The following is an 11,309-nucleotide window of genomic DNA, read 5'->3' as shown; positions in this document are numbered from 1 at the left end:
GGCGTAAGAAGTGCGGCCATAAGCTAATTCCTAGTAGTGAGATCATCCTATATTAAAACTACTCACAAATGTCAAACATGATATAAACCAGAACATAATGATTACAACATAATCTAAATATATAATCCGCGTCCGTTCGGCACCCTAAGCGAAAGGGCTGACACACGATTGCCGGCGATTGTATTAGACTCCAAATATGACCGTATTAGACTCCAAATATGACCGGCTACTGGATACTTATTGGGTGGCCTGTGTGGACTCCAAATATGGCCGGCTACTGGATACTTATTGGGTGGCCTGTGTGGCCCAAAAAACACACGTAGCCCCTAATTCGCTATATGCTTTAATAACTTTTCGTAAAAATGTTAAGCAAGGAACAAAGCAAGCGAGCAACATGTAAATTAACCACTGATATTTATAGACCCCCTCTGCTTTGAAAGAAGCGTCAAGTATTCGTTGTGGCATCAGCACTGCACTACATACTATAGTACGGCAAGTATCAGCTTTCAAATGATGCCATAATTAACAAAGAGAAATTATCAAGAGATCACACTCCAGATAAACACTTGGCGGCGTTCCAGTACAGCATCTCAACGCCATCCACCCCCTAGTTAAACGGCCCTGTTTGGGCCAGAACCTTGAATTGTCACAGCAAGTGCTCTAAGAAAAAAGCGAGCAACATCGCTGAGATTTGCGACAGCTGCAGAACATCACCATTCGGGAAGTCAGCCCTGTAGAAGTCAACAATCTTTGTAAACGAATTGCTCTAGATATTCTACCAATGAAAGTAGAGTAGGGCTACCTTACCGAAAATGGCAACCAGAGTGTGCTGCAGCTTCTGTTTTGAGATATAAGCTAAAGGACTACAAAGAAATGAGTTAACTGATATGAGCTTGTTTGCATTTACTCTATTCAGCCAGAAGACTAGCGATATTACCTCATGCAAGGTCAGCAGGAGAGTGGCCGCTGCAGCTGCAACGGTTGCTCTAGCTCGTTACCACCTTCCTTTGAATGCCACTCAACTTGAGTTGGCCTGGAAGCTTCTGATGCTTTACCCACTTCGAGTAGAGGGTGTGTAGGCGAAGGAGCAACACAGGAGAGGCGTCGTTCTGTGGGAGAGCTAGAAGAGGGTGCAGCAGCAATTCCGTTCAGGTGATTTGCTTCTGACGGTACAAATGCAGGTAACCCTGACTGTACTGCGTGCAGTGCTATTGGTGCCCCGGTGCTGCTGCAGTTCGCTTTGTCGCTCCCTGCAGGACCTGACTGAGTAAATTTTGGAAAGAAAAATGAATTTCTGAAAGCAACTAATAATTGAGGTGTTACGCCTACACAGTTGAATGATTGTGCACTTACATTTTGAGCATCTCTGATATGCACAATGATTATAGTTATATCGTCTGTCCTGTTTTCATGCTCTAGCCATAGTTTGTATGACTCTGCAGCGATTGCTGCGCACGCATCTCGAGGATCTGGATGCATAGCCACCTGTACAAATCCAGACGAATGTTTAGTATTACTAACATGGGGTCAGAGAACACCATAGGCATACCTAGCAAGCAAAACCGAACACACTGCAACATGATGTTGTTACCAAAACACGTCAAATGGTGCATACTACGTCACAAAGACCACTATGTAAAATATAACCATGATATTTTGACCACTATAAAATTGGTAAACTCGCACGTGGATGCATTTCATGGAGATGCTCACAGGGGCAAGGAGGGAATCATGTGCATGGAAGAACTTGGGAGAACATAAGGCTGTTACCAGCCTGGTTTCCTAAGGTGCACTGTCATGGTTAGTGGTGGAAAGGAAAAGAGGGGGTTTACAAGCCTGGTTTCCTAAGGTGCACTGTCATGGTTAGTGGTGGAAAGGAAAAGAGGGGGTTTACAAGGGGACCATCAGATTAAGAACTCTAGACCATGTTAATCAGAGGAGAATTGAAAACATGCAAGAGTTCCAAGACCAATAAAATGGCCAGTATCTTTCTTTCCATGGGCAGCACTTCAGGAAAGTACTCCCTCTGTTCCATATTAGTTGTCGCTGATTTAGTACAAAGTTACAACAACCAATATGGAACAGAGGGAATAGTATAATACATCATGCTCCCCCAGTTCATTTTATCATGTTCGTACTGCCATTTACCTATTGCATCCCTCCTTTTACTGGTCACACTTTGGATTAGTCAATTCACAATTACAGCTAAGATGCTAGTCCACTATTCATCTATTACCCAATAAAGGTACCTCCACTTATGCAGAACTTTATTCAGAGTGATAGCTTTCATAATGGCAACATCAATCAACCTCAAATTCCTGACCATTTCATAATCATTACACCAACCTATACGTTCAGCTTTTTGAACAAGCAGCTTTCTAGTACACAAGAATGGAGTAAAATGTGATATCCAGGACCATTTGCATTTGTTTCCCGCATGTAAAAGTTGATCCCACGAGTAATTTTTAATTGTTAGTACCCACCGAACCCCATCTTATTCCCAACATCTCAATACCAAGGTGATCACCTTACATAGCAATATGACACCACAATAGTCTGTAAAAGACTGAAATTAATTCGCACTCTGCAAAATGTCAACATTCTCATACGTGAAGGTTTTAGGTATCCAATGATGCATCATGGGCTAATCTATTGGAACATCCATTGCACACTCCCCTAAAACTTCTACTATTATGCTTATCTTCCATAACTACACAGGTTTACTGCTTAACATCTCATGCCCCACTATTCGCCCTAAGGAGTTAATCAGAATCTCATCAGAGATTTCATACTTACAAGGTGAACGATTTAATCCTTTCGCTCGGCAGAGTAAACCAATATCAGCACATGTCTGGCAAACTGAGGAAGCCAAGAACCCTGCAGCTAGTTTTATAGTGTGAGCAAAGAGAAAAGAATAAAGCGGCTTCGAGTCCAATATTAGCTGCGACTACTAAGCATGATAAGCTAGATGTTGATGTGTGCTACTGATGGAATTGGTATTCATGGTAAGCCAGTTGGTTCACTATTACTAGCTATTCCATCCGTTCCATAAGATAAGTACTCTCCAAATCCAAAAGTTCACATCAAGGCTCTAGCTCGATCAGACAAATCAGATCCAAAAGTTTACATCAAGGCTCTAGCTCAATCAGACAAATCAATAAATATGTGTAATTGGTGTTGCTATCGGATGTCATTCAAGCAAAAATGCACCAGCTAATTGCTAGTTTACTACTTCCGTTCCCACACTAGAAGGTTTACAGGCAGTGGATGAAATACTAACTTCCAAATGGATCATGTCAGCAAACACAAAGAGAATTAGAGAAGTGAGTGAAAATCGTTACCATGTCAACGACTTCCTGGCTGGAGAGGAACTCAAACACGCCATCGCTCGCAACGACGAAGAAGAGGTGTGACGGAGAGATCTGGACGCTCTTGACCTCAGGGTCGGCGATAACCCCAACGCCCTCGGCGGCGAGGTCGCCGAGGCTGCGCGTGAAGGCCGTGCCCGGGTAGAGCCCGTCGCGCGCCCAGACGCGGGGCGGGTCCCCCTCGTCGGCGAGCCAGCCCTCGGCGTCCGGGTCGCGCGCGCCCTCCACCTGCTCGACGGACATGACCCTTGCGCCGCAGGCCCTGACGCGCGCGCGCTCGTCGGCGCGGAAGGGGGTTTGGTCCCAGGAGAGGTCCTCGCAGGCGACGCGCCCCTCGCGCCAGACCCCCGCGACGGCGCGCGAGTCGCCGACGTTGGCCACGTGCAGCGCGGCGCCGGCCACGAGCGCCGCCACGGCGGTCGTGCCGCTCATGGAGTCGTCCACGCCCGCCGCCGCGTGCATCTCCGCGTTGACCCCCGCCATCGCGTCCCGGAACGCCGCGGCCGGGTCGGCCGCGAAGGAGGAGGAGGCGAGGAGGAGGCGCGGGAGGGCGTCCCGGGCGAAGGCGGCGCAGGCGGTGCCGGAGGCGCCGTGGCCGTCGAAGACCGCGAAGAGGTGGAGGTCGGGGTCCCCCGCGAAGCGCGTGGCGACGAGGTGGGCGTCCTGCGACTCGCGGCCCGGGGAGTCCGGGTAGAGCCCGTCCACCGTGAGCGTGGCGTACTCCAGCACCAGGTCCGCGCCCGGCACCGCGGCGCGGCCCAGGGTGGCGCCGCCGCGCCCGCCGGGAAGGCCGCCTCCCGCTGCTCGTCGTCCTTGCCCGCCCCGCGGCAGGCAGCACTTGCCGTGCGCGCACCCCATGAGCCGAGGGAGGCTGCGTGCGTGCGTGCGTCTAGGGTTTGGGGCTCTCTGGGTGCGTGATGCTCTGGAGAAATTGGGAAGGGGAGGGGAAGGAGGAGGAGGAGAATTGAATGATTCAAACGCAAGTGCAGGCGACCACGGGAGTGTGTGGGGGAAGGCGCAAGGCACATACTCTAGGAAAAGTGCGGAATTGTTTGGGGTTTTGCTGCGTGGAGCCCTGTGCTGGTAGTGACCCTACTCCGAACTTCACAATGGAAGAAAGTGCTCGTGATGTTGAAGGTTTGTGTAACATGGGAATTTGCCATGACTCACTTGTTACTTGTTAGGAGTAGTTGAGAGCATCTCCAGTCGCGTCCTCCAAACCGTCCCGCAAACCGTGCCGGATTGAACATTTGGGGGACATGTTTCGTTCGTACCGTGTTTGGGGGACGTCGCTCCCCAGTCGTCGTCCCCCAAACCAAATTTTGCAAATTTCAAACTTAAGTGAGATTCATCCAAACTTGCCATATATTACATAGATTCGAACGAAATTTGACTAAATTTAAACTAAACCTAATCTAGAAGTACTTGCGGCGGCCGGAGACGTCGTAGTACTGGTGGAAGTTGTACATGTCGTCAGTGATGACCTCCTGCTTGACGCGCTCCTCGACGGGCTCGTCCTTCACCAAGCCGCTTGGTCCTGCCTCGCCGTCGTCGGTGAGGTCCACCGACGGCTTGCCGGAGTCGCGGATGGACATGGCGATCGCCGCGTCGAGGTCGCCCCTCCGGCGTCCTTGTCGTTCATGGACGTCAAGAACGCCGCCCGCAGCCCCGGGCGGTCCTCGGGGTCGTCGGCTGCTGGCGATGAGCCGCTGCTGCCGCTCGTACTCCGCCGGCAGCGCCGCCGCGACGCTTCCTTCGGCTCCTCCTTCACCTCCGGCTCGGGATGAGGAGGGCGCCGCCGCGCCTCCCTTGCTCGCCGCCGCCGCCACGCCTCGTGTTGACGGGCGTCGCCGGCTCCTCCTTCACCTCCCGTTTGGGGACGGTGTAGGGCGCCGACCGGTACGACGAGGATGGCGTCGATCGCGCCGGTCCTGAGGAAGAAGAGTGCGAGGAGGACGAGTACGTCGTCCTCCTCGGCTGCCATTGAGGAGACGGCGGCGGTGACGACGGCATCTCCAACCTTGGAGCGCCGTTGCGGATGCCGCGGATGACGTTGTCGAGGTGCGCCCGGAACGCCCCGCAACGGGCGCGGCCGTCCTTGTTCCAGCTGTTGGGGCCGCCGACGAGCCCGTCGGTGCTGTACATCTCGACGTCGTACTTCGCCTTGAAGTACGTCGTCCACCAGGCGTCGTTGTTGTTGACCGCCCACGTCGGATCCAACCGCTCCTCGGCGGTGAATTGAGGCCGCCGGGCCTTGATGACGTCCCTCCATTGCTCCGTGCCCGGCTTCGGCGGCGGCGGGACGCTAATGCCGTTCACGGCCATCTTCCAACCACCGCTGCTTGGCAGCCCCATGTCCGGCGGGACTGGATACCGGGCGTGGTACAGCGCCCACGCCTCCGGCACGGTGAGGCTGCCGCGGCCGAAGCCGTTCGCCGCGGCGATCTTGCGGGAGGATGAGCTCGACATTTTTGGAGCGGCGAGGAGAATATCTGGGAGGGGGGAGGCGGCGGCGACGAGAAGGTTTGTGAGCGGTGAGAACTGCAGGGCGTCTTAAAACAGCGGCGGCAGCGGGTGGTTGCACGCAATAACGCCGGCGCGGACGGCCACGCGGCCATGCACGACGAGACGCGTCCCTACGTCGCCTGGGAAAATAGGGACGCCATTAACGTCGCTTGACCAAAGGTAGGCGACGGGGTTTTAGCCTTCCGAGCCGCTGACGGGTCGGGCCCGCGTCGGTTCGCCTTGCTTTTCGTTGTGTCCGGCGTGCCCGGTGCGTCCCCTGTTGGACGGGGACGGGCTCGGGGCGCCGAACACCGTATCGGGGCGCGCCGGACAAAAATGGGCTTTGGAGGACGCGGCTGGAACGCATTTTTTGTCCGGCGCGCCCCAAATCCCTTTGGGGGACGCTTTGGGGGACGCGGCTGGAGATGCTCTGAGCATGAGCAAAATATTTATATATTTCCGGCTGGGTATTTTCAGTGAGAAAGATAAGCAATTTATATAAAATCACCATACCCATTGTTCCACTTCACCCAATCCGAATGCGGAAAGGCGACGGTGGTGAGGATTGGAGCTGCGAGATCATATAGCTAGACATGGCATTGTTCGAGATCCGACAAGACAAACGGGTGGAGGTTCTCTTTTGAAAATTCTAAGCCACGTGAGAGTTCACACGTCATCATCAGTGAACAAACAGTCCTACATATGATGAGTGAGGGGATCAAAAGGACAAAAGAAAATAAGGAAGAAACTCACGGGTGGTTGGCCATATGATATTGACTTCCTCGAGTTCAATGGGTTGGTCAAATTGGGGTGTCGACATCGAGCGTTGATGGTTGGGCACTAGACGGCATTGACATGGCATCTTATGGAAGGGGAAGAGATGTTCCGACAATACAACATGGCATTCGTATCAAGGAAGGTGGGAAGGGGGTACGAGCAAGATGACGGGACGAATTCGATGAGATGGATTAGAACATAATGGAGAAAGTAGAAAGGAATTAAAGTCGATCGTGCCAAATAATGGGCATAAAGCATGGAGGTTGTACATATGCCACATATGTCTTATTTTTTAAGAAACAACCATAGCAAGGTATTTATAGACAACATCATTTTTTGTTGGTTATGTACATTTGAGCGACCTTGTCTCCAATGCCCAAAACGCTTCCATTAAGAAGCGGACCATTCATGACAACTTCCTATATGTGAAGAACCTTGCCAAGCGCTTTCGAAAGAGCAAGACGAGAGCGGTTATTTTCAAGTTTGATATCCGCTAGGCTTTCGAATCTATCCAATGGGAGTTCATTGTCAATCTTCTTCAACGGCGGGGGTTCCTGAGTAGATTTCCCCATTGGATTACCGCTTTGCTCACCATGTCGTTATCTCGGGTGCTCCTAGATGGCATTGCCGACAATACCATTTTGCATGGCCGGGGGCTTAAGCAAGGCGACCCCCCTCTCTCTACGCTACTTTTCTTCCTCGTCATTGCCCAGCCTTACTCTATTCATTTATTTTATACTAAAATTTTATGCTTATTTTAAATTTACATCATTTGTTACTCCGTAGTATTTTTTTTTGACTTCGATGTCATAGTTAACCACGTAACGATGTTTTTAAACATTAGTTATTGCTATAATGATGCAATGAAAGTTTGTTTGTTCAATTTTGAAATTGTATGCTCTCTTTGAACTATTTTCACAGTTGCATACAAATTGTGTAGAGTATACAAATGCATTTGTGTGTGTGTGTATATGTGTGTTCTTGTATACTTTTTTGCATCCTTAAATATCATGACCGAGATCTCCAAAACATAGAGTTGAACAAATATCTTAGTGGTAGTTCCAGTGTATCGGAGTGTGATTATGTAAACCTCTAGAGTACCAACTGAATCAAGAGGAGTGAAAAAAGAGAGGTTGGTCGGATGAACTTGCCGATGCGCGTAGATTTTCCGCACCGATGGGCGCATAATCTTTGAACCCGATGCTGCCCTCGATGCATAGTACTGTATCAAGTATACTCTTGTCGCCGTTTGTCTTGGTTTGTCGTGTGGCCAAGTTGGTGATGGCACCGTTTCGGAGAGATGTAGTTTTCGTGGAAGCTCGGTTCGCTTTCTAGGCCGTCCTTGCCGATCTTGTCTTCTACGACCGGATCAGGACTCTACCGTCTACCGATGCCTGTTACTCTGATAGCCATTCAAACGCAAAACGATAGAGCACACGCACAAAGAGAATTGTCCGTTTTGTGAGAAGCGCCATGCGCTAGCCTCCAACTCCAATCCATTGAACCAGACAGGAAGGAGATTACATTGAAGATTCCTACACACTTTGCTGATGCGTTCATCTTTTTTTTTTTTTTTTGGTTTTTCTATTCGAGATTTGGCTATCTGTTATTCAATGAACACTCCCTGCATTTTCCAAAGCCAATTATAAGTTGGCAACCCTTGAACGTCCGAGAAATTTCAGCTGCGTGAGACACTCCTCGCTAAGAGGATCAACGTGCGTATATCGTGAAGTTCCCATCGTCTACAGTACATCGTGTTACACGCGCACCACGACATGACCACCATCCTCGGCTGAGAAAGAATCAAAACTCTTCTTCGCTAGAAACTTGAAACTACAATCTGTATCGTTAGATATAAAATGAGTGTTACCGAGCGGCAGGTTCGGGTAGCTACCTCTAAACAAAACAAAAAAAAGATATAAAATGAGTGTTCTAGATAAATCTATATCTGTTTCATACATTTCGCGCCAAAGAAAGCCCGCCTCGCCTATTGTCTTTTCACACAACTCCTGGCTCATGTTTCTGCTATCGCAATACTCTTAATTACCGACGAGTGACGAGAGAGATTGTTTAACTATCGTAATACGATAAGGTAGAATACTTTGAGTATTTCTAGTACATAATATACTACAACCGTTGTGTTGGTAGGGCAATCCATTCCATGATTCGGTCGATTGTGTTTGTAACATTTTTTGTGGCCGTGGCATCACTTCATTTAGGTTGTAAAAAATATGAGTCACATCCACGATTATGATTTAGTTGTCCACTCAGTTGATGTGATGGGACAATTTTGGTGCGACAAATCTAACGAGGAGCAAACATGGAGCCCTTACATCTGATCGAGTTGCTATGTTTGCTCTATGCAGCATACACAAACATGGAGCCCTTACATCTGATCGAGTTGCTATGTTTGCTCTATGCAGCATACACCCCAGGCAAGTTAGGGTCTGTTTGGTTGGGTACCAATAGCCCCCTTGCAAAAATATTGGTCGTACCCCACCTTTTTGGCTAGGATTTGGTTCACTACAAATTTTGGCTCGCCCCGCCCAGTGTGGGCGCGCCCACATCTTCTTTTCGCCAAATCGCGGGCAAAACCACGGCGTGGAAATCATCCACCAAAAAATTGGCAGCCAAATCTGGCGCGAGCATGTCACAGAGGTATAAAAAGGTTCGCCCTCTTTTTTTTCCGTCCACTTCACTTTCCCCTTCTCATCTCACCTACACGCACACACAAGAACCAAAGGAGGGCACGATCTGCAGGCTGTAGCTATCTCCTAGTCGCCGGTTCCCGTGTCAATCCGAGCTGTGGCCACCAGTGCTGCTTCACCTCTTGGACCAATCTCTCCAACAATGCACGTCAGGGTTAGTGCTCAGATCCCCATCCAACCACACCCCAATCCCCTTTTTTCTATGAATGATTTACTTCAATCTTGGGCTGTTTAGTTGATACACGTAAGTGACTTGGTAGATCTGATCTATTGCTTATCAAATTCTTGTTATTTGTCTCGCGCAAGAAAACATGGCATGTTAATCCCATCACATTGGTTATACTGAACTTGATTAATAGTTAATTCCTAGTCCTTTATTGCTGATTTAGAAGCACATACTTGCATTTTCTTTATCCATTTTTTTGTTTTTATATAAGTTATTGATCTCTATTATTAGTTTGAAGCTGCTCCGATTTTGTAACATGTATCTCTCAGCAAATAAGGATTTTTAATGATGTGTCTAGATGGTCATTTATATCAATATATTTATTTGACTCAGATGGACCTGGACCAGCAAAGATATTAGTTGTACACCATGTTGGGGCGAAGAACTCTATCTGTGGTATTGTGGTTGTAATATATTCAGCCGGTGTTGTGCTTGAAAATTTAACTGACATATTACTTACTATTTAGGTCCATTGTGTTATCTAGTAGAGATTATATGCTCGTTTTGTGCAATACATACATATCGCAAGTATTTTGGTCCAACTACTGCTCTGCTAGTTTATTTTATACTAAACTTTTATATAAAAAAATTAATGTTTTTCATCCACTCTAATCTTAACGAGTAATTTTTTTTATATTACTTTGATGTTCTAGTTAACCACATAATAATTTCCGGAACATTAATTATAGTGTTACTTGCTATAATGTTGTAATGTATATCACTTCAAAGTTTGATTGTTCTAACGATAATTTATACATGTTGAAATAAAAGCTCACGTTGAACTATTTTTTTCATAGCTGCATAAATTGTATAGTCGATGATACATATTTGTGTAAATGTATGTGTGTTCATGTATATATGTTCTAATATTCTTAAATTTCATGGTCGAGATATACCTCTAACATCTGCAGTGGAACAAATATCTTAGTAGTGGGTCCAGCTTATTATTTTTTAAGTATAATTTTAAAACCTCTAAAGAATCAATTCAACCGTTGGCAAATGTTTCTTGCAAGTTGGTTTCAATAATATGTTTTTCTTGTAAATTATGTGTTGAGTAACGAGTTTAATAAATGTACACACTTTGAATTTTGTACTGGAATGTCATCTCTTAATTATAGAAATCAATGGCAAACATAAAATTACCATAGATTATACTTTTGCTTGGTACACTCGCCTTGAAGACGCTTGGTTTCATCTTGTGTGTACAAGTGCTTTTATCACTTTCTTAAATTAAGAATTGTGCATGGAATTGAATGATATGGCGCCCATAGTTATACAAAAGATGTACATAGCATCCAATGTGGCACCAACTGGTTGCTAAGCTATCAATCACATGAATAGAAGATTTAATTGGAAAATAACTAAAAAACTGTAAAATACCGATGAGCAAGAGTGGAAGGATCAACTAAATCCTTGAGAACAAAAAATTCCAGCTTTAATATAGGAAGGGAGCAAATCATACCATAGCATATTAAGAGTGGATTTGAGGACATAACACTTGTCTGCTTCTTAAATGCAATAAATTACAACAGTCATAAATGGAACGTACTTTACAAGTATATATGTCACACGCTCTCCCATGGTATTTTGGTATACTACATATATTGTTGTCCTTAGTAGGAATTTTACTTTTTGTATAGAAATATACATATTAATAGGTTACACTAATTAAGTTGTGGATGGAAATGTTTTTCTCTTAATATATGTGCATATATTTATGTGGAA

The 11,309-nt window shown here is 47.1% G+C and overlaps 1 protein-coding gene across 4 annotated transcripts; it reads right to left on the bottom strand.

The window, feature by feature from the left end:
- Positions 1-395: 395 nt before the first annotated feature.
- On the bottom strand, positions 396-4,412 carry LOC124676228 (probable protein phosphatase 2C 65). Of its 4 annotated transcripts, none has more exons than XM_047212301.1 (5): positions 3,342-4,409; positions 1,354-1,485; positions 938-1,263; positions 808-863; positions 396-700 (listed from the first exon to the last, which is right to left on the bottom strand). In XM_047212301.1, exons 1-3 carry the CDS (start codon positions 4,224-4,226, stop codon positions 949-951), a joined length of 1,332 nt encoding a protein of 443 aa, XP_047068257.1. In that variant the 5' UTR covers positions 4,227-4,409; the 3' UTR covers positions 396-700; positions 808-863; positions 938-948. The 4 variants fall into 4 exon arrangements, with proteins under 4 accessions (XP_047068257.1, XP_047068256.1, XP_047068258.1 ...); XM_047212300.1 differs by having other exon boundaries at positions 396-731; positions 3,342-4,408; XM_047212302.1 differs by lacking the exons at positions 396-700; positions 808-863 and having other exon boundaries at positions 1,100-1,259; positions 3,342-4,412.
- Between the last annotated feature and the right edge of the window lie 6,897 nt (positions 4,413-11,309).

The sequence above is a fragment of the Lolium rigidum genome, chromosome 7 (genome assembly GCF_022539505.1).
Source record: "Lolium rigidum isolate FL_2022 chromosome 7, APGP_CSIRO_Lrig_0.1, whole genome shotgun sequence".
Lineage (NCBI taxonomy): Eukaryota > Viridiplantae > Streptophyta > Magnoliopsida > Poales > Poaceae > Lolium > Lolium rigidum.
Note: the sequence above shows the minus strand (reverse complement) of the source record. Positions and strands in the feature narration are given on the sequence as shown.

Coding starts and splice junctions, on each gene's coding strand:
- LOC124676228 (XM_047212301.1), bottom strand. CDS start 4,226: ATGGGGTGCGCGCACGGCAAGTGCTGCCTGCCGCGGGGCGGGCAAGGA. Junction 1,486..3,341: donor GCCAGGAAGTCGTTGACATG/GTAACGATTTTC, acceptor GGATTTGTACAG/GTGGCTATGCATCCAGATCC. Junction 1,264..1,353: donor ATATCAGAGATGCTCAAAAT/GTAAGTGCACAA, acceptor AAATTTACTCAG/TCAGGTCCTGCAGGGAGCGA.